The following is a 23762-nucleotide window of genomic DNA, read 5'->3' on the forward strand; positions in this document are numbered from 1 at the left end:
TAAGGACTCTGGGACTAAACACCGCCCTCTGGATCCTGGACTTCCTGACGGGCCGTCCCCAGGTGGTAAGAGTAGGCAACAACACGTCTGCCACGCTGATCCTTAACACTAGGGCCAATCAGGGGTGTGTACTTACTCCCCTCCTGTATTCCTTGATCACCCACAACTGTGTGGCCAAACACGACTCGAACACCATCATTAAGTTTGCTGACGACACGATAGTGGTAGGCCTGATCACCGACAACAATGAGACGGCCTATAGGGAGAAGGTCAGAGAAGTGGGCAGTGTGGTGCCAGGACAACAACCTCTCCCTCAATGTGAGCAAGACTAAGGAGCTGATCGTGGACTACAGGAAAAGGTGGGCCGAACAGGCTCCCATTAACTTATGGCTGCAATCCCGTTAACGGGATGATATGACAACAGCCAGTGAAAGTGCAGGGCGCAAAATTCAAACAGAAATCTCATAATTAAAATTCCTCGAACATACATGTATCTTGTACCATTTTAAAGGTAATCTTGTTGTTAATCCCAAAAAAGTGTCCGATTTTCAAATAGGCTTTAGAGCGAAAGCACCACAAACGATTGTTAGGTCACCGCAAAATCACAGACAAACACAGTCATTTTCCCAGCCAAAGACAGGAGTCACAAAAAGCAGAAATAGAGATAAAATTCATCACTAACCGTTGATGATCTTCATCAGATGACACTCATAGGACTTCATGTTACACAATACATATATGTTTTGTTCGATAAAGTTAATATTTATATCCAAAAACCTCAGTTTACATTGGCGCCATGTTCAGAAATGCCTCCAAAATATCCGGAGAAATTGCAGAGAGCCACGTCAAATAACATAAATACTCATCATAAACTTTGATGAAAGATACATGTTTTACATAGAATTAAAGGTAAACTTGTTCTTAATGCAACCGCTGTGTCAGATTTCAAAAAGCTTTACGGCAAAAGCACAATATTCAATAATCTGAGAACAGGGTTCAGCCACAAAAGGAAACCATACAGTTACCCGCCAAATTGTGCAGTCAACAAAACTCATAAAAAGCATTATAAATCTTCACTTTGCTGATCTTTGTCGGAATGCACTCCCAGGACTCCCACTTCCACAAGAAATGTTCGTTTTGTTCGGTAATGTCCATCATTTATGTCCAAATAGCTATTTTTGTTAGTGTGTTTGGTAAACAAATCCAAAGTCAGGAAGCGCGTTCATGAAAGCAGACGAAATGTCAAAAAGTTCCGTAACAGTCAGTAGAAACATGTCAAACGATGTATTGAATCAATCTTTAGAATGTTTTTAACATAAATCTTCAGTAACGTTCCAACCGGAGAATTACATTGACTTCAGATGTGCGATGGAACAGAGCTCCCTCTCATGTGAACACGCATGATCAGAGCATGGTCAGGTCATGATAGACCTTACTCAATCCCCTCTCATTCGGCCCCCCTTCACAGTAGAGGCATCAGACAAGGTTCTACAGACTGTTGACATCTAGTGGAAGCCGTAGGAAGTGCAAACTCATCCATATCTCACTGTGAATTCAATAGGGTCTTGGTTGAAAATCGACCAGCCTCAGAATTCCCACTTCCTGTTTGGATTTTTTCTCAGGTTTTTGCCTGCCATATGAGTTCTGTTATACTCACAGACATCATTCAAACAGTTTTAGAAACTTCAGGGTGTTTTCTATCCAATACGAATAATAATATGCGTATATTAGCAATTGGGACTGAGGAGCAGGCAGTTTACTATGGGCACCCCTGGGCACCTTTCATCCAAGCTACTCTATACTGCCACTGCAGCCATAAGAAGTTAACAAAAATATTATCTTCATCCTTTATATTTCCTACACAATGTAAAGGATGTAAACTTGACATACACAGTGTGTAATCTCTTCAAGTTACAACATTTTAGTTATACAATTGTCACAAAATAGACATTAATGTTCCATAGACCAACTCTCATCATTCCCCACATCCGGATGTTTAGAAATATTGTCCCAGTGTTAATTTTTGGACGTTAGAGTTTTTGGGCTGCAAAATGTCTCTGTAACAGAGAAACATTCCAATCACCAAAAAGAGTTCCCTGCTGAATACAATTTACGATTGGCGTGAGGTGTCATAAATCCCCCACATCAATCCCTACTCCCCTCTGCGGGTGAGAGGGGTCTAGTGGATATTGATCCATTGTAACCTGATCTTTGGATCCTCACAGGAGAGTCGTGACACTTTTATTTAGCTGAAACTGTTCTTTGGCTGAAACTGTTCTTAACTGAAGTTAAAGCATCTGCTGTGTATCCACTCATCGTTTCATCTCTCTCAGGTATGTGTGGGGCAGAGTCACGTGAGACCGAGGGAGTGTGTCCTCTCCCTGTCAGTCTATCAGAGGAGGAGAATGACCAGACGCCCCAGAGGCTCCTGGTTCAGATCTCAGGTGAGCCACAGAAATATCTCTATCTGTCCATGGGGGAGTGGTTCTTTACCTGAATGCCATGCTATAACGTTGCTCTTTCTCTCCACCCTTCTCTCTCTCTCTCCCAGTGTTTTTGGGAGAAGACCAGGAACCCCTACAAGTACCTTCCCCATTCCTCCAGGATCAGCCATCCCTTACTTCCATCCCTCTCCCCCTCTCTTCCTCAATCCCCCTTTCTACCTCTCTTTCCACAGTTGTCCTATCTACCTCACCCTCCCTCTCTTCCTCCATACCATCCCACACGCCCTCTTTGTCCACAGAGAATACGACACACCCCTCCCCTGTCTCTGTCCCTGTTCCTGCACCTCTCTCAGCTCTGAGGAGCTCAACACATTTGAAGGACTGGGAGACTTCCCTGAGTCCAGAGTGGTGGGAGAGGAAGAGCCCAGAATGCAGAGAGACACAGATGCTTCTAGAAATACCAGACAGACACACTCTTCTGGAATACTCGGACAGAGACAGACAGGCTCATCTGGAATACTCTGAGAGAGTCAGACGGACAGACTACTCAGAGAGAGACAGACAGGCGGACTACTCCGAGCGAGACAGACAGGCGGACTACTCCGAGCGAGACAGACAGGCGGACTACTCCGAGCGAGACAGACAGGCGGACTACTCTGAGCGAGACAGACAGGCGGACTACTCTGAGCGAGACAGACAGGCGGACTACTCTGAGCGAGACAGACAGGCGGACTACTCCGAGCGAGACAGACAGGCGGACTACTCCGAGCGAGACAGACAGGCGGACTACTCCGAGCGAGACAGACAGGCGGACTACTCCGAGCGAGACAGACAGGCGGACTACCCCGAGCGAGACAGACAGGCGGACTACCCCGAGCGAGACAGACAGGCGGACTACCCCGAGCGAGACAGACAGGCGGACTACTCCGAGCGAGACACACAGGCGGACTACTCCGAGCGAGACACACAGGCGGACTACTCCGAGCGAGACAGACAGGCGGACTACTCCGAGCGAGACAGACAGGCGGACTACTCCGAGCGAGACAGACAGGCGGACTACTCCGAGCGAGACAGACAGGCGGACTACTCCGAGCGAGACAGACAGGCGGACTACTCCGAGCGAGACAGACAGGCGGACTACTCCGAGCGAGACAGACAGGCGGACTACTCCGAGCGAGACAGACAGGCGGACTACTCCGAGCGAGACAGACAGGCGGGCTACTCCGAGCGAGACAGACAGGCGGACTACTCCGAGCGAGACAGACATGCGGACTACTCCGAGAGAGACAGACATGCGGACTACTCCGAGAGAGGCAGACAGGCGGACTACTCCGAGAGAGGCAGACAGGCGGACTACTTAAGGGGAAACAGACAGACGGAATACCTGGCATCTCAGAGCTTACATCAGACTACAGAGCACTGGGTGACAGGGCAAGGTAAGTGTCTGTGTCTGTGTCTTTGTCTTTGTCTGTGGTGACTGTTTCAAACAGCTTTCCTCTCTCTCTTCAGTGACCTCCATGGACACAATGCTGTACAGTACTCCAACAGAACCGGACGAAGACCAAGAACACACACATCATCACAGTGAACACACACATCAGCACGGTGAACACGCACACTTTGAGCAGGCCCCAGCAAGCTGGCTCAGTGTTCCACAGGTGTATCTGCTGCCGGACACACCCGCAGGTGAGAGAAGGCTTCTTGTGACAATGGATGTATTGATTGACTGTGTTTTTCTGAGGAATACTTGGTGTTTATAGGCTGAATGATGTGTCACTCTAATAATACTTGGTGTTGATTGATTGTCTGGTGTGTCACTCACAGCAAAGAGGGTTGTCGGCCCCAGCCACCTGTCCAAGTACCTGAAAGTGAAGGGCCTTCACAACACAGAACCGATCATAGGTCAGTTGTATGTGCACGTGTGTGTGTGTGTGCGTGCGTGCTCCAGATCTAAGATGTTTGGTAGAATGTAGAGCGATCTCTCCGATTGTGTGTTAGGGTTTAATAGGGAACCAGGTTTAATAGGGAACCAGATTTTCCGCCCCAAACCCACTACAGTTTCCCTGGATAAATAACTGCGAGAAACCGGTATATTATTCGTGCGTCAAAGCAGGGACCGAGAGACTGAAAAACAGCTTCTATCTCAAGGCCATCAGACTGTTAAACAGCCACCACTAACATTGAGTGGCTGCTGCCAACATACTGACTCAACTCCAGCCACTTTAATAATGGGAATTGATGGAAATTATGTAAAAATGTACCACTAGCCACTTTAAACAATGCCACTTAATATAATGTTTACATACCCTACATTACTCATCTCATATGTATATGTATATACTGTACTCTATATCATCTACTGCATCTTGCCATCTTTATGTAAGACATGTATCACTAGCCACTTTAAACTATACCACTTTATGTTTACATACCCTACATTACTCATCTCATATGTATATACTGTACTCTATACCATCTACTGCATCTTGCCTATGCCGTTCTGTACCATCACTCATTCATATATCTTTATGTACATATTCTTTATCCCTTTACACTTGTGTGTATAAGGTAGTAGTTGTGGAATTGTTAGATTACTTGTTGGTTATTACTGCATTGTCAGAACTAGAAGCACAAGCATTTCGCTACACTCGCATTAACATCTGCTAACCATGTGTATGTGACAAATAAAATTTGATTTGATTTATAATAAATGATTTCTATGAACAGGATGACGTAAAATGGAACTGTTATATGCAATGTCACAATCTGTCTTCTCACGGCCTTCTCTGCTTTGCTATCTGCATGATCAATCAACGCTCAGTGTGTGTGAGATTATTGTGCTGTTGTAAAGGCCTATTGTATTGTTTATGCATATTGTTTATGCTGAAACTGTACACGCAGTTTCAACCTTGAAATGCAGTTAGTAGGCCTACGGTAACAAAATAGGCTACAACTTTTGAGCTTCCAGTAGGGTAACTACTTTTATTAATTCAGAAAATGTCAGATGTGTAGCAGAGCTTCACTAAAACGAATGCCACCGAGGCAGAATGCTAAATCTGCAAAGGGAGAGTAAAGTGTAGCCTACAGGCGGTTCGACAAGTAGATTGATCTGACATGCAGGCCTACACCCCGAACACATGCGAGACAAGTGCAGAGAGAGTAGTGGGGGCTTCAGTAAGTGCAGTCTTACCTCAAGCCAATGCAAGCACTGGATGAAATTCTTGCAGAAATGGTTGCGAGCATCACGTTCTCCTACATACCATTGCAACAGTGCCAGCTCCAGGCATAAGCAACATAAGCAGTCGCTAGGGACCCATCAATCAATCAGTCAAATGTATTTATAAAGCCCATTTTACATCAGCCGATGCCAAAGTGCTATACAGAAACCCAGCCTAAAACCCCAAACAGCAAGCAATGCAGATGGAGAAGCACGGTGGCTAGGGAAACTCCTTAGAAAGGCAGAAACCTAGATAGGAACCAGGCTCTAAAGGGTGGCCAGTCCTCTTCTGGAGATTAAAAGAGTACATTGCCATTAAGGCCAGATTGTTCTTCAAGATGTTGAAGAACCCTCCCTCTCAAATAACATAATGTTGAGCGTTAGAATAGTAAAATACAAATGGGTCAATTTCGAAATTTGTTTGAGCATCTGTTTATTTTTTCAGCCAGTAAGGTTTCCATCCAATTGGCGACAGATTTTTTTTGCTAAAGTTTTCATGTACCGACTAAAAATCAAAAGTTCAATGTGTTTCCATCGCATTTTCAACTTTACCAATAGTTTTGTCACAAACTGTTTGTATTTGTATTTATTAAGGATCCCAATTAGCTGTTGCCATGCAGCAGCTACTCTTCCTGGGGGCCAAACACATTAAGGCACTTGACATTACATATAAAACATTACATCATATAACATTATTACACCACTACATATCCACAATACAAAATGTTCAATACCACCATACAACAATATCACAATGTACACTACCATTCAAAAGTTTGGGATCACTTAGAAATGTCCTTGTTTTTGAAAGAAAAGCAAAAGAAATTGTCCATTAAATAACATAAAATTTATCAGAAATACAGTGTAGACATTGTTAATGTTGTAAATGACTATTGTAGCTGGAAACGGCTGATTTTTAATGGAATATCTACATAGGCTTCAGAGTCCCATTATCAGCAACCATCACTCCTGTGTTCCAATGGCACGTTGTGTTAGCTAATCCAAGTTTATCATTTTAAAAGGCTATTTGATCATTAGAAAACCCTTTTGCAATTATGTTAGCACAGCTGAAAACTGTTGTGCTGAATTAAGAAGCAATAAAACTAGCCTTCTTTAGACTAGTTGAGTATCTGGAGCATCGGCATTTGTGGGTTCGATTACAGGCTCAAAATTGCTAGAAACAAAGAACTTTCTTCTGAAACTCGTCAGTTTATTCTTGTTCTGAGAAATGAAGGCTATTCCATGCGAGAAATTGCCAAGAAACTTTTTTTATCTGATTCTATTGCTTGCATCAGTTACCTGATGTGGAATAGAGTTCCATGTAGTCATGGCTCTATGTAGTACTGTGTGCCTCTCATAGTCTGTTTTGGACTTGGGCACAGTGAAGAGACCTCTGATGGCATGTCTTGTGGGGTATGCATGGGTGTCTGAACTGTGTGCTAGTCGTTTAAACAGACAGCTCGGGGCATCCAAGCGGTCTAAGGCACTGCATCCTAATGCTTGAGGTGTCACTACAGATCTGGGTTCGATCCCAGGCTGTGTCAAAAGGCCGTGACCGGAGTCCCATAGTGTGCTGTATAATTGGCCCAGCGTCGTCCGTGTTAGTGGAGGGTTTGGCCGGGGGGGCTTTACTTGGCTCATTGCACTCTAGCGACTCCTTGTGGCGGGCCGGGCGCCTGCAGGCTAACTTCGGTCGTCAGTTGAAAGGTGTTTCCTCCGACACATTGGTGCGCCTGGCGTCCGGGTTAAGCGGGCGGGTGTTAAGAAGCGCGTTTTGTTGGGTCGTGTTTCGGAGGACTTATGACTCGACCTTCGCCTTTCCCAAACCCGTTGGGGAGTTGCAGTGATGAGACACGATCGAAATTGGCGAGAACAAGTGGGTCAAATACAACAAATAATAATAATAATAAGCCTGGAGCAGGACCTGCATTGCAAACAGCATTGTGTGCTACATACAATAGACTGTGCTACAGTCCAATTTTATCTTGAGCTCTTACTTAAACTCTACCCCCACGTAGCCTGCCCCTGTAGCTCGTCATCACTGGCCCGACTTCCGAAAGTGATGCGCAATCTTCGTCACTTTCTCCACTATGCTGCGCAGCTCCCCTCAGCAGCTCCCCTCAGCAGCTCCCCTCAACTCGTATCCTACTGGTTGTCTGTTTCGTCGTGCTCCCCATCTTCAGCATAAACACCACGTTTATGTAGGCAGAGGACTCACATTTCATTTATTTTATGCTGTGGCTATATTTGGATGTGATGTAGGCTAGCCTATGTGTTTTGACCATCATTTTGTTTTGTGAAAAGCCCGATTCATTATTGTCGTACTGTATGTCGGGTGCTGATATAACATTCCTATGAATAGCCTATGCCTACGTTAACAAAGAAGGCCCAGATATACCTTAAATTTGTTTTATTAAGTGGTTTGTTCATTTGAACTAGTTCGGGGTGTTTCAAACCCCAATGACATAAATAAACATTTAAAACACGACCTTGCGAGATTATCAATTACTTTATTTGTAAGCTAACGAATGGTAACGAATGCAATTTTTTTGTATAATACACCTTAGAATGGCACATTATTCTGTCCGACGGTTTTATATGCTTTAGAATGACACTTCTGGTTTTGGTGGGAAATACAGGGTTACCCTGGAGATAAATGATTTATTCTAGAGATGGAATGTATTGTGTGTGTGTGTGTGTGTTCCAGGTCTGGGCAGTGTGGTGGAGTGTAGAGGTATATCCCAGGCTACGTTTTTCATATGTGTGAGCTGTGCTGAGACTCTCTCCAGTACACACATCTGTGAACACATCATCAGTGCGCAACACCAGCAGTGCTACATGGTGAGTGACATCACTAGCAACTACGAAAGTGTGTGTGTGTGTGTGTGTGTAATATGTGAATGTGTTCTTAACAGTTTTCCCAGTATAGTCCTATGCGCTGTGATTGGTTGAGAGAGCAGCAGCAGCCTCCGAGTCCACAGCTCCTCAGGAAGGTCGCTTCAGCACTGTCACAACTGGAGGTGGATCTAGATGCACAGGTAAACATGGAAACCTTTGGGTTCAGGGGTCAGTGCCTGGTCAACACAGGGTCATTGAATGATTTAGGGTGTAGATGGGGTCAAGGTTAAGGCTTATTTATACCCTACGCAGAACGCAACATAAGAACTACAATTAGCTACGCAAAATGGAGATCATTTTGCGTATCTTACGTACATAAGGTATACATTAGGCTTTAGAGGTTAGGGGTCAGGGATAAGGTTATTTGTAAGCATACTGTTGGTTTTGGTGGTAGTCAAGCCTCTATCCGTTTGTGTAAGAAAAGACCGAACAACAGGATTTTCTAACCACACTTGTCTGTCGATCTGTGATGCCACAGCAGACTGGAATGGGACTCATAGATCATAATGTACCTGTCTCTGTTGTGTTGCCTAGGTGATGCTGCTGGATCAGATGTGGTATAACCTTGTGCAGTCAGCTCCATTCTACGAAGGTGTGTGTGTGCCTATGTCTGTGCGTCGGTGGGTTCGTGCCGTGTATTTGATTGTATTGTATTTGATGATCTGCTGACTGATTTTTGTGTGTGTAGCCATGAACATGCTGCAGGAACAGAATCAGAATGCCCTGTGTCTACACACAGCAAGCAGACACCAGCTTTATCCTCCACTTGGTCCTGACCCAGCACCGGAGCAGGGCTTTGACCAGAACCACAGAGTGATGGATAAACTGACCATGGATCAGATTGAGCCCCATCATCCCCTGCAGACAGCAGATACAGTGGCTGGTAAACTGACTGGAGATCAGCTGGAGTCAGGCCAGTGCATACAGACCGCAGACAGATGGCCAGATAATCAGAACCCGGATCAGCCCCAGTTGAGCCAGAGCTCAGAGAGAACAGAGCCAATCAGAGACCAGACACCACAGAATCATAATTCTGAGCCAATCAGAGACCAGACACCACAGAACATTGAGCCAATCAGAGCCCAGATGCCAAAGAATTCTGACCCAATAAAATCCCAGACACCACAGAACACTGAGCCAAAAAGAGCCTGGATGCCACAGAACTCCTCAGAACCACATCTGGACCAAGACAACACAGGTGAGAGGAGGAGGGATGAGATTGTTTACACTTGTTCAACATGGTACTCTTACTTGGATTGGTGACTACTGTATTGGTCAGAGTTTACAGTGATTTAAAGTATGTCATTATTGTATTGGTTAGAGCAATAGAGGTCAGTGAGGTTTCAACCTCTCTTCCTCTCCCTTCAGTCATTATCAAACAGGAGCCTGTGGACCCCAAGATGGAACCTCAGACCCATCCTCAGACCCAGCCTGAGGTGGACCCCTTAAAGGGTAGGAAGCATGAGTTTCTACTGACCAATGTAACAACACAGTGTGGTCATAGACATAGTAACTTAGTTGTAATTACAAGCTGGTACAAACATAGTTATGTTTTTGGGTTGTTACGTATTTATTAACCGCTGTAGTCCTCTCCTCTGTCAGATTCCCTGTATGGACACAGAGTCCAGTTCTCCCCAGATGTACAGAACCTGGCTGGTGAGACTGAGATCGAGAGACACACACAGAATTGACTGCAATGGTGACAGAAGTAGATGATTGTATGTGTGTGTTCTCTCAGGTGTGTGTGAGGTGGAGTACCCGGGTACCGTCCTAGGACACAGCCAAGAGGTGACACGTATAGGAGGGGCCACAGAGAACTCCCTTCACTCCACCAAGAACCTGAGAGACTCCGTCAACAACAGCCTGCCTCTGGTCGGTCAGTGTCTCAGGAGTGTGTTCAGATAACAGTGTTTAAACCTGAGCGACTCCGTCAACAACAGCCTGCCTCTGGTCGGTCAGTGTCTCAGGAGTGTGTTCAGATAACAGTGTTTAAACCTGAGCGACTCCGTCAACAACAGCCTGCCTCTGGTCGGTCAGTGTCTCAGGAGTGTGTTCAGATAACAGTGTTTAAACCTGAGCGACTCCGTCAACAACAGCCTGCCTCTGGTCGGTCAGTGTCTCAGGAGTGTGTTCAGATAACAGTGTTTAAACCTGAGCGACTCCGTCAACAACAGCCTGCCTCTGGTCGGTCAGTGTCTCAGGAGTGTGTTCAGATAAGTGTTTAGTACCTTTGTCTTTCTACCTCTGTGAGTCTGTATTCACTGGTGTGTACCACAGTACTGTAAGGGCTTTGTCATTCTCTCTGTGTGTGTGTGTGTGTGTGTGTGTGTGTGTGTGTGTGTGTGTGTGTGTGTGTGTGTGTGTGTGTGTGTGTGTGTGTGTGTGTGTGTGTGTGTGTGTGTGTGTGTGTGTGTGTGTGTGTGTAGGTCTCAGTGCAGTGATAGAGTGTTGCAGTGAGGGCCAGGTGTCCTTCTACCTGTGTGTGTCGTGTGGCAGCAAAATTGAAAAAACTCTACTCATCAGCCACGTCCTCAAATACAGACACCGACAGATATACCTGGTGAGGCACACACACGTACACACCTCTTACTCAACCATTACACACACTAGATACTCATGTAAATGGTGATTGTAGAACAATGACACAACTAAAAAGAAATATAATTAAAATAATCTATGTCATGGAAAGTTTGACATATGCCTTAAGACAAACTTTTTTTGAAAGAAAATGGGGAAAATGGAAAGCTTTCACAAACCAGGTATTAAGTATACCCTGGTGAAAGCCAATATCATAATTGCTTTCATATATTGTACTGTTCCTACCTTATGGCATGAGTTATTTTTTGCTTTTGTTTCTGCATTTCTGTTTAATGCTCTGTTTTATATTGAAAAAGTGAAATAAAATCCAAGTTAAAAAAATATATAAAAATTAATATTTAAGGTGCACTCACCACACATCAGCTAATCTCCGCTAGTCTCTCCCCACCACGCCCAGACAATGAGGTACCCGTGGTATTTCCTTGGTGTGGTACCAGCCCGAGGGTTGGCAGAACAGTCCAGACTGATGCAGATTGCTAAGGAGGTGGAGGAGCAGAACCATGATGAGCCTGGCACGCTACAGGAGGTGATTCTGGCCCCTGCTGACTTTGACGAGATCAAACGGATGCTGTTTGATAAAGGTGGGTGATTGTTGATAGACTTCTGGGTGATCTGGGACTAGTGTGATTATCTGCATGTTGCTTCGGAACCTGTAGATTTAAATCTCTCACTCACTCACTTCTCTTCCTTTTTTTTAAGGGGGTAGATCAGCTTTAATATTGTGGCTTCCATCAATGTAATTGTCTGCATCATTTCCAATCTCCAATATATATTTTTTGCATGTCTAACAGTACAGCCAAAAGTTTGAACACACCTACTCATTCCAGGGTTTTTATTTTATTTTTGCTATTTTCTACATTGTAGTATAATAGTGAAGACATCAACATTAGGAAATAACACATGGAATCATGTAGTAACCAAATAAGTGTTAAACAAATCAAAATGTATTTTATATTTGAGATTCTTCCAAGTAGCCAGCCTTTGCCTTGATGACAGCTTTGCAAACTCTTGGCATTCTCTCAACCAGCTTCATGAGGTAGTCACCTGGAATGCCTTTCAATTAATACGTGTGCTTTATAAAAAGTAAATTTGTGGAATTTGTTTCCTTCCTAATGCGTTTGAGACAATTAGTGGTGTTGTGACATGGTAGGGGTGGTATACAGAAGATGGCCCTATTTGGTAAAAGACCAAGTCCATATTATGGCAAGAACAGCTCAAATAAGCAAAGAGAAATGACAGTCCGTCATTACTTTAAGACATGAAGGTCAGTCAATACGGAAAATGTCAAGAACTTTGAAAGTTTCTTCAAGTGCAGTCGCAAAAACCATCAAGCGCTATGATTAAACTGGTTCTCATAAGGACCGCCACAGGAAAGGAAGACCCAGAGTTACCTCTGCTGCAGAGGATAAGTTCATGATTGTGTCACGAGAATTTTAAATCCCAATGATGATAATTAAACAGTTATTTAAGCTTTGACCAGTCCCCGAGGTTTGTAAGACCCTGGGTTTAATAATAATTAGGCAAAGACTCAGCTTCTGCAAAAGGTCCGTAAGGTTTATTCAGAGAACGTTCTAAAGTCAAAAATGCAAAGACATGTCATTTTATAACCCTCCCCCCCCCACCTACTTACACGCACACACACACACAAACAGTAGGTGGGCTGTATCTTTCCCCACAGTCCTACTTAAACGCACACACAGACACACAAACAGTAGGTGGGCTGTATCTTTCCCCACAGTCCTACTTACACGCGCACACAGACACACAAACAGTAGGTGGGCTGTATCTTTCCCCACAGTCCTACTTACACGCGCACACAGACACACAAACAGTAGGTGGGCTGTATCTTTCCCCACAGTCCTACTTACACGCGCACACAGACACACAAACAGTAGGTGGGCTGTATCTTTCCCCACAGTTCTACTTACACGCGCACACAGACACACAAACAGTAGGTGGGCTGTATCTTTCCCCACAGTTCTACTTACACGCGCACACAGACACACAAACAGTAGGTGTGCTGTATCTTTCCCCACAGTCCACATTCCTCGTTTATCACTACCAAGCTGGCAGTTCCATGCCGTTCCCTCCCTCCCTAGATTAGAGGGACCTTGGAAGGAGCCTCTGTCCTGTTGTCCTTTGTTCTCTCAACTCTCACACCACTACACAGCAACACCATGGTCTAGTCACACATATTATGGAATTATGACTACTAACACATTTCATACAATTATATGATTTCAGGATGGAATCCTTTAGTCATTACTTTAAACATATAAATTCCCTTATCATAGAGTTACCAGCCTCAGAAATTGCAGCCCAAATAAATGCTTCACAGAGTTCAAGTAATAGACACATCTCAACATCAGCTGTTCACAGGAGACTGTGTTAATCAGGCCTTCATGGTTGAATTGCTGTAAAGAAACCACAACTAAAGGACACCAATAAGAATGGACTTGCATGGGCCAAGAAACATGAGCAATGGACATTAGACCGGTGGAAAGTCCACATTTTTGATTTTTGGTTCCAACCTCTGTATCTTTGAGAGACGCAGAGTAGGTGAACGGATGATCTCCACATGTGTGGTTCCCACCGTGAAGCATGGAGGAGGAGGTGTGATGGTGTGTATATACACTGCTCAAAAAAATAAAGGGAACACTTAAACAACACAATGTAACTCCAAGTCAATCACAGTTCTGTGAAATCAAACTGTCCACTTAGGAAGCAACACTGATTGACAATAAATTTCACATGCTGTTGTGCAAATGGAATAGACAAAAGGTGGAAATTATAGGCAATTAGCAAGACACCCCCAAAAAAGGAGTGATTCTGCAGGTGGTAATCACAGACCACTTCTCAGTTCCTATGCTTCCTGGCTGATGTTTTGGTCACTTTTGAATGCTGGCGGTGCTCTCACTCTAGTGGTAGCATGAGACGGAGTCTACAACCCACACAAGTGGCTCAGGTAGTGCAGTTCATCCAGGATGGCACATAAATGCGAGCTGTGGCAAAAAGGTTTGCTGTGTCTGTCAGCGTAGTGTCCAGAGCATGGAGGCGCTACCAGGAGACAGGCCAGTACATCAGGAGACGTGGAGGAGGCCGTAGGAGGGCAACAACCCAGCAGCAGGACCGCTACCTCCGCCTTTGTGCAAGGAGGTGCACTGCCAGCGCCCTGCAAAATGACCTCCAGCAGGCCACAAATGTGCATGTGTCTGCTCAAACAGTCAGAAACAGACTCCATGAGGGTGGTATGAGGGCCCGACGTCCACAGGTGGGGGTTGTGCTTACAGCCCAACACCGTGCAGGACGTTTGGCATTTGCCAGAGAACACCAAGATTGGCAAATTCGCCACTGGCGCCCTGTGCTCTTCACAGATGAAAGCAGGTTCACACTGAGCACATGAGCACATGTGACAGACGTGACAGAGTCTGGAGACGCCGTGGAGAACGTTCTGCTGCCTGCAACATCCTCCAGCATGACCGGTTTGGCGATGGGTCAGTCATGGTGTGGGGTGGCATTTCTGTGTGGGGCCGCACAGCCCTCCATGTGCTCGCCAGAGGTAGCCTGACTGCCAATAGGTACCGAGATGAGATCCTCAGACCCCTTGTGAGACCATATGCTGACACATGCACATTTGTGGCCTGCTGGAGGTCATTTTGCAGGGCTCTGGCAGTGCACCTCCTTGCACAAAGGCGGCGGTAGCGGTCCTGCTGCTGGGTTGTTGCCCTCCTACGGCCTCCTCCACGTCTCCTGATGTACTGGCCTGTCTCCTGGTAGCGCCTCCATGCTCTGGACACTACGCTGACAGACACAGCAAACCTTTTTGCCACAGCTCGCATTGATGTGCCATCCTGGATGAACTGCACTACCTGAGCCACTTGTGTGGGTTGTAGACTCCGTCTCATGCTACCACTAGAGTGAGAGCACTGCCAGCATTCAAAAGTGACCAAAACATCAGCCAGGAAGCATAGGAACTGAGAAGTGGTCTGTGGTCACCACCTGCAGAATCACTCCTTTTTTGGGGGTGTCTTGCTAATTGCCTATAATTTCCACCTTTTGTCTATTCCATTTGCACAACAGCATGTGAAATTTATTGTCAATCAGTGTTGCTTCCTAAGTGGACAGTTTGATTTCACAGAAGTGTGATTTACTTGGAGTTACATTGTGTTGTTTAAGTGTTCCCTTTATTTTTTTGAGCAGTGTATATATATATGTGTATATATTTTTTTTGATATATTTATATATATATCTTTTTTATTATTATTTACCAAAACATTTCTGCAGCATTGAAGGTCCCCAAGAACACAGTGGCCTCCATCAATCTTAAATGGAAGAAGTTTGGAACCACCAAGACTCTTCCTAGAGCTGGCTGCCAGGCCAAACTGAGCAATCGGGGGGGGGGCGCTGAGAAGGGCCTTGGTCAGGGAGGTGACCAAGAACCCGATGGCCACTCTGACAAAGTTCCAGAGTTCCTCTGTGGAGATGGGAGACCCGTCCAGAAGGACAATCATCTCTGCAGCACTCCACCAATCAGGCCTTTATGGTAGAGTGGCCTGAATGCCAAGCGTCATGTCTAGAGGAAACCTGGCACCATCCCTACGGTGAAGCATGGTGGTGGCAGAATCATGCTGTGGGGATGTTTTTCAGCGGCAGGGACTGGGAGACTAGTTAGGATCGAGGCAAAGATACAGAGAGAGCAAAGTACAAAGAGATCCTTGATGAAAACCTGCTCCAGAGTGCTCAGGTCCTCATACTGGGGAGAAGGTCCACCTTCTAACATAACTACCCCAAGCACACAGCCAAGACAACGTAGGAGTGGCTTCAGGACAGGTCTCTGAATGTCCTTGCGTGGCCCAGCCAGAGTCCGGACTTGAACCTGATTGAACATCAGTGTAATCACTGCCAAAGGTGCTTCAACAAAGTACTGAGTAAAAGGTCTGAAAACTTATGTAAATGTGATATTTGCAAACATTTCTAAAAAACAGTTTTTGCTTTGTCGTTATGGGGTATTGTGTGTAGATTGATGAGGGGGGAAAAAATATTTAGTACATTTTAGATTAAGGCTGTAACATAACAAAATGTGGGAAAAATCATGGAGTCTGAATATGTTCCGAATGCACTGTATATCCACTATCCAGTATATCCAATATATTCATGATTTCCTTAAGTGCATTCGGGTGATAGTTTGTAGTGTTTTCTTTACGGTGCATTGAAGTATTTAAAACTGAATTATAATCTCCCACCATAATAATAGAATATTGTATTGCTTGTAGGCTTGATAAATTATTATATATATTTTCAAAGAAGCGTGGATCATCGTTATTTGGACCGACTAGATTAATGAGCCAAATATGTTTATGGTCCAATGACATATTTAAAGAAATCCATCTACCTTGCAGAATCTGTTTGGACAATTTGCCCATTCGGGTAAAAATTATTGCTAATTAATATCACCACCGCTTTTAAGTTTCTTTGCCCATGGGATAAGTATATTTCGCAAGCCCACCGCCCCAACCACACAATCCTTTTTCCACACAACTTAATTTAAAATTGTTAAATGACTTTCCTGTAAACAATATATATTATATTCCTTCTCTTTCAGCCAGGTAAATATTGATACTGTTTTTTCTTATTGTCTGCTTAGCCATTACAATTATAACTGGCTATACTTATTTGACCATTTACCATAATGAGATACAAGTTTCAACTCTGTTTATCATAATATATGTTTGTAAACCTCTCTCCCTCCCTCCCTCTCCAGCTGTATCCCGTTTGCAGGAGATCTGTAGAGAGCAGAACCAGACTGAACTCCTCACCATGGTCACCAGCAAACCTGAACCAATAGTGGTCAAGCAGGAGATTGTGGAGTGCCAGGTGGTCTCCCATCAGGCCTTGGGGCAATTCCTACCGACACAGAGATGTAGGAGAAACACTGGTGAATTGAATACTATCTTACTGTTAAGCTACAAAAAAATTATCATAATACTGTAATTATAAACTGGGTGGTTCGAGCCCTGAATGTTGATTGGCTGACAGCCTTGGTATATCATACCGTATACCATGGGTATGGCATAGCAAATATTTGTACTGTTGTAATTATGTTGGTAACCAGTTTATAAGGCACTTCGGGGGTTTGTGGTATATGGCCAATATTCCACAGCTAAGGGCTGAATCCGGGCACTACGTGTGGCGTCGTGCATAAGAACAGCCCTTAGCCGTGGTATATTAGCCATATACCACACTTTGGGCCTTATTAAGTATATCTCTCACTCTCTATTAAATTAAAATAGATCTCTCTCTTTCTCCCTCCCTCCTTCTCTGTCTCTCAGGAAAGCGTTGTTCTAACGTTGAGGGGTCAGAGGTGAGGGGTCAGCAGCAGGTGAAGAAGAGAAAGGTGTCTAGCCCCCCTGAGGGTCACACTGCCCCTGTCATCTGTCTGTCATCTCCTGAAGTCACCAAGTCTTCTGACACACACACTGTCAACCAGACACACACCATCACACCCTCACCCACACAATCCAACACAAAGCCAAAACTCACACCCTCATGCACACACTCTGACTCTCAAACTAAACTTAAACCTTCACGCACACACCCCAAACCCAATTCAACCGCCCCAGAATATACTAGACCCAAACTCATTCCCCATTCTGCCACCAAGCCCTCCGGTATCCCTGCCGACAGCCTGACTGTTGCCAAAGAGTCCTCTAGCAAGAAACCCACTCACACACTGTGCAAACCCACACACACACTATCCAATCCCCCAAAAACACTCTTCACCAGTAGCCAGAAGCTCACTGACAAACATTCGGACAAGAATGAGTCTCAGAAACATACTGAAAAGGCTAAACCTACTCGCACACAAAGTGAACGCACACACAGAAACCGCACACACACTCGCAAACACAGTGACCTCACATGCACTGACAAAGCCAAAGACAGACACAGTGACAGGACCAAACGCAGACACAGTGACCGCAAACACACTAACAGACATTCTGACCACTCACGCTCTCACACCCTCTCTAAGAGACATAATCATAGCTCCAGCCGTTCCTCCAAAGCCTCCCCCATAGCTAGTCCCTCTGAGCCCCCCCTGCTCTCCCCCTACTCCCCCGCTGCATTCTCCCCCACCAGAGCCACTTCTGCAGCGAGCCTAAGCCAGGTCAAACCCAGCCAACCATCCTGCCTACTCAACAAACAATTACCCAAACAGTCCAGCCAACCAACCAAGAGACCCCCAAACCCAACCTCAGCAGTCAGACCTCTCCAGACCCAGGCCAACCCTCCCAACAACACCTCTTACCCCCACCTGCACCCAGCAAGAACCGGACCCAGTACCCCCCCACCCGGACCCATGACCCCCCAACCCCCGGCCATCCCTCCCTGCCTCACTCCTCCACCCCAGCCAGACCCTGTCTACGCCTCTGGGGTTAAGAAGAAGACTTCCATCGTAGACTGTGATCAATTTGTGGAATACTTTGTCTCTTTGTTGCGCTCCCCCCACTTTCCTCCTGCCCTAACCACCCCAGAGAGGGCAGAGAGTGCTGAGGCTCATACCAGGGCAACAGGCCCTAACCCTGGAGGGGAGGAGATGAGGGGTGACTCAAAAGGTCATGCCATCGCCATAGTGGCGGCATTACCCAACCTGCTAAAAAGGAAGCTATCCCTACAGGAACCCGAGGACAGAGACCCCTGGAACTACGAGAGCCGACAGTTCACCCCCAACTCCAAACCTAACCCCAACTTCCAGAACCCGAACTCCAAACCTAACCCCAACTTCCAGAACCCTAACTCTAACCCCAACTTCCAGAACCCTAACTCGAACCCCAACTTCCAGAACCCTAACCCCAACTTCCAGAACCGTAACTCTAACCCCAACTTCCAGAACCGTAACTCTAACCCCAACTTCCAGAACCGTAACTCTAACCCCAACTTCCAGAACCCTAACTCGAACCCCAACTTCCAGAACCCTAACTCGAACCCCAACTTCCAGAACCCTAACTCCAACTCGAACCCCAACTTCCAGAACCCTAACTCCAACTCGAACCCCAACTTCCAGAGTTCTACCCCCACTGCTAATGCCACACTAGCCCAGGGGGGTTACACTGGAGGGGTTACAGTTTCCTCTAGCCCTAACCCCACTGGCCCACAGCCCCCAGAGATTCTACCTGGTTACACCTACCCTGGTTACACCTACCCTGGTTACACCTACCCTGGTTACACCTACCCTGGTTACACCTACCCTGGTTCAGGTTACGCTGGAGTTGTCAGTGTTAGTCAGTTCACTTCCAACTCCCCCATTAACCCTATCCCCAGCCCCAGTAACACACAGCCACAGGCAATGTGGTCTGGGGGCAACTGGGGAACAGGCTACCCAGAGGCAGGCTACCCAGGGGCAGGCTATGTTACAACGGGTCAGGCTGGTACTTCCTACCCTGGAGCTGTCTCTTCTGGAAGTGGAGCAGGCTACCCTGGAGTTCTGCTCTACCCAGAGATGGGCTACTCAGACATGAACTGCCGTGGACAGGCTTACCCTAGGTCTGGGACTGGACTCGGCTCTGCTGGGACCACACCATCTCCAGCCAACCCCAGCTATTTGGCCTTGACCCAGCCATCACTTGACCCAGCCAGCTACTCCGCCAGGTCTGCTACTGTCACCGGGGTTGCCATTGAAACCAGCACAGCAGGTACTATTTTTGGTGGTTGGTACCCATGGGCCAACTTCTTCCTCAGACCCCCTACCTATTATGTTCTGCCTCAGCCAGCACGGAAGTGGGCACGCTACTGCAGCAATGTCATCAAGACCAAAAACAACCAGCCTGCTAAAGCTACGGCTAATGCTACGGCTTATACTACTGCTAATGCTACCTCTCCTCTTACGGCTACCCCATCTCCCTCGGCTAGCACTGTCACTGCAGCTACCACTTTTCTCCCTTTTGCTTCTCTTAGCGCGATGGCTAACAGCTAGCACCTCTGCTACAGATTTAACTAAAGCTGCTTCACCCACTACTGATGCCAATGTTACGGCTACTATTGCTATGCTAAGCGATGCTATGGCGATGCCTGCCCCTCCCCCTCCCAGCATGGAGGAAGGGTCCTGCCCTCTGTGGCCATATTAAGACAGAGACTGTCCCAGTGTTGTAGTGCTGGGTGATGAGTGCTCTGTCTATTGCTTTACAATATCTTTGCTGTAACACTGTAATGCACTTGTCTTTTTCTACTAACACTGACTTTGCTGATAACTACTTTGTTGAGGGAAAATGTACTTGCTACAATTGCGATATGTTGTCTCACCTAGCTATCTTAAGATGAATGCACCAATGTAAGCCACTCTGGATAAGAGCATCTTCTAAATTACTAAAATGTGATAATGTATTTGCTGTACTGTATAACTAAACTCAGCGAAAAAAGAAACATCCTCTCAGTGTCAACTGCGTTTATTTTCAGCAAACTTAAAATGTGTAAATATTTGTATGAACATAAGATTCAACAACTGAGACATAAACTGAACAAGTTTCACAGACACGTGACTAACATAAATGGAATAATGTGTCCCTGAACAAAGGAGGGGGGGTCAAAATCAAAAGTAACAGTCAGTATCTGGTGTGGCCACCAGCTGCATTAAGTACTGCAGTGCATCTCCTCCTCATGGACTGCACCAGATTTGCCAGTTCTTGCTGTGAGATGTTACCCCTCTCTTCCACCAAGGTACCTGCAAGTTCCCGGACATTTCTGGGGGGGGGGTGGCCCTAGCCCTCACCCTCTGATCCGACCCTCCACCTCCAAATCGATCCCGCTCCAGAGTACAGGCCTCGGTGTAACACTCATTCCTTCGACGAAAAACATGAATCCGACCATCACTCCTGGTGAGACCAAACCGCAACTCGTCTGTGAAGAGCACTTTTTGCCAGTCCTGTGGTCCAGCGACGGTTCGTGCCCATAGGCGACGTTGTTGCCGGTGATGTCTGGTGAGGATCTGTCTTACAACAGGCCTACAAGCCCTCAGTCCAGTCTCTCTCAGCCTATTGCGGACAGTCTGAGCACTGATATAGGGATTGTGCGTTCCTGGTGTAACTCGGGCAGTTGTTGTTGCCATCCTGTACCTGTCCCGCAGGTGTGATGTTCGGATGTATTGTTTCTGTGCAGGTGTTGTTACACGTGGCCTGCCACTGTGAGGACGATCAGCTGTCCGTCCTATCTCCCTGTAGCGCTGTCTTAGGCGTCTCACAGTACGGATATTGCAATTTATTTCCCTGGCCACATCTGCAGTCCTCAATCCTCGCAGCATGCCTAAGGCACGTTCATGCAGATGAGCAGGGACCCTGGGCATCTTTCTTTTGTTTTTCAGAGTCAGTAGAAAGGCCTCTTCAGTGTCCTAAGTTTTCATAACTGTGACCTTAACTGCCTACCGTCTGTAAGCTGTTAGTGTCTTAACGACCGTTCCACAGGTGCATGTTCATTAATTGTTTATGGTTCATTGAACAAGCATGGGAAACAGTGTTTAAACCCTTTACAATGGATTTTTATGAATTATCTTTGAAAGACAGGGTCCTGAAAAAAGGACGTTTTTTTGTTGTTGCTGAGTTTACCAGTAATTTATCTTGTATGTGTGTGTCTGTTTCTACAGAGTATCTGCCACGCCCTCAGTGAGGACCACGCCAGCCTAGATTTACTTAACGTGAGTTAAAGCTCTGCTACCCGATCCCGGCAGGCCCCAACATTATACATTGGGTTAAGGCCGGGTACGGCCCGTTTTTTCATCAGTGTACGGGCAGTGCTCGAGTATCACTAAACATTTTGAAGCTGAGCCATTTGCTCCTGCTCTGCTGCCAGTACAGTCATATCTGACTGAGATCATAACATTGTGTCAAAGTGCTTAAGAAATTAGGGAACTGACCAGAGTGTGTGTGCATGTGTTCCAGGTGAAGCACTGACTGCTGGACAATCGCTGGACTTGGAGGAGACGCACACACATACACACACACACACAGATTGATAAAGTAACATTTTGTTACCGAATGTCAGTTTTAAAATGAACGATTCTTGGTTTTCCTCTATTTTGTATTACTTAAAGGTAACCCTCTTGCCAGAGCTTGGTGGCTCAGCATAAGTAGTTACAGCCCTGTGGGAGGGGCCGACTCTTGTCAGAACAAACTCCCATCCAATCACTTGAAAGCTGTTTAATTTCCATGACTACTTATTGTGGCATAAGAGGAGCAAACAATATTTTTTTATGTTTACTACTATTTTTTTACATTTACTTTTTTAAAGATACAAGACAGTATATTTTAATGGCAAACCAAGCGAATGTTATACTCAAGCAATGTTCACCATTTAAATAAGTTGATGTTGATGTTTTCTTGAATGTGGATTATTATGTTTAATGTGAATATTATTTTTGTATCTTATACGTTGGTAATCCTTTAGACTCGTACCTGCATACAGGTTAAAAATGGCAGATTTGGGGCACTAATAAGCTCCTAAATTGGAATGTAGTGGCTGTTCAGTAACATGCTATACATGACGTCAGAGCTCTGGCTTTGTGCCTCCCAGCTCTGTATGGGTTTTGACTGACAGCCGTTCTGAACTTGAGCACCGTGCGCAACAAGAAGTTGCCCCCATCCCTCCCGGTAACTGGCCAACTTTTGAAATGTTTTTGTTGTCTGAGTGAGCGAAATGCTATAAATTGAGATCACTTGTATTTTGAAAGATGAGAATTTGAGGATTATAATAAATACCGCTTTGATGTCATACAAGCAAGCTAAACACCTATGAGTCCAAATGTGCACTTCACATTCCCGAATCATAAAACTCATGTTTACTACAGTACCACCGTGTTTTATGTAGTTACAAGATGACATGACATCATACCCTGGGTTGTTCTGAACAGAGTGAGCCTATGTTTCTTTATTGTGACGAAAACTAGAGGCTCCACACGCACCGAATGCACTCATGACTCCTTTCTATGGCCCCAACATGACCATCTGTTTCTCTGAACTGCCTTGTGAAAGCATAACACTATAAAATTGTATTTTATGACTCATTTTGGCATTAAAACAAGAATAGAATAGCAATAGAACAAGCTTTCAAATCATGCCCACCCTACCCACATTGTGATTTATAATGGACTGTTTTTGGGTTGCGTAAACAACAGCAGTAATTCTGTGATGGCGGGAATGCAGGGTTGTGTTCCAAATGAAACAAGTGTGCTTGCTCTAGTTCCTCAACGGCACAGCTAGGAGAGATCAAAAAATACTTTCTAGTTGAAGACTCTTCTTTGAGTCATAGAAGTGCATTGAAATTATTTAGGAACTGTGCACACTTTGGAGAGGTGTGTGGCCACTTGGAGACACCAGTTAGTCCTCTCACTCAAACTCTTGTCATTTTTTTGTTTTATGTTGCACCTTTTCCAGGAATAGTCTTGTCATGTTACTGAATATATCCAGAGTGTCAACAAATGCTGCGGAAAATACAGTAAATGTCAAATGCACATTTAATCAACAGTGTGATGTTTGGAATCAGTCTTGTGTCAGATGAACTGTTGGACTCACCTTTGGTCTAATAATTTTCACATCTCCAAACTTTTCCCTTTCAATTGCTAC

The 23762-nt window shown here is 45.5% G+C and overlaps 1 protein-coding gene across 1 annotated transcript in view; it reads left to right on the top strand.

The window, feature by feature from the left end:
* Positions 1–22928, top strand: part of LOC120022087 — an 80028-nt gene extending 57100 nt beyond the window's left edge. The window contains exons 17-33 of the mRNA XM_038965902.1: positions 2334–2444; positions 2552–3880; positions 3954–4130; positions 4269–4346; positions 8369–8502; positions 8577–8699; positions 9094–9151; positions 9248–9757; positions 9928–10011; positions 10162–10215; positions 10298–10435; positions 10986–11119; positions 11555–11738; positions 16919–17092; positions 17487–19847; positions 21788–21838; positions 22083–22928. Coding sequence (XP_038821830.1) covers positions 2334–2444; positions 2552–3880; positions 3954–4130; positions 4269–4346; positions 8369–8502; positions 8577–8699; positions 9094–9151; positions 9248–9757; positions 9928–10011; positions 10162–10215; positions 10298–10435; positions 10986–11119; positions 11555–11738; positions 16919–17092; positions 17487–19847; positions 21788–21810 — 5672 coding nt within the window. The 3' untranslated portion in view covers positions 21811–21838; positions 22083–22928. The remainder of the gene's footprint in view (positions 1–2333; positions 2445–2551; positions 3881–3953; positions 4131–4268; positions 4347–8368; positions 8503–8576; positions 8700–9093; positions 9152–9247; positions 9758–9927; positions 10012–10161; positions 10216–10297; positions 10436–10985; positions 11120–11554; positions 11739–16918; positions 17093–17486; positions 19848–21787; positions 21839–22082) is intronic.
* The last annotated feature ends 834 nt before the right edge of the window (positions 22929–23762 follow it).

Source organism: Salvelinus namaycush, chromosome 27 (assembly GCF_016432855.1).
Source record: "Salvelinus namaycush isolate Seneca chromosome 27, SaNama_1.0, whole genome shotgun sequence".
NCBI lineage: Eukaryota > Metazoa > Chordata > Actinopteri > Salmoniformes > Salmonidae > Salvelinus > Salvelinus namaycush.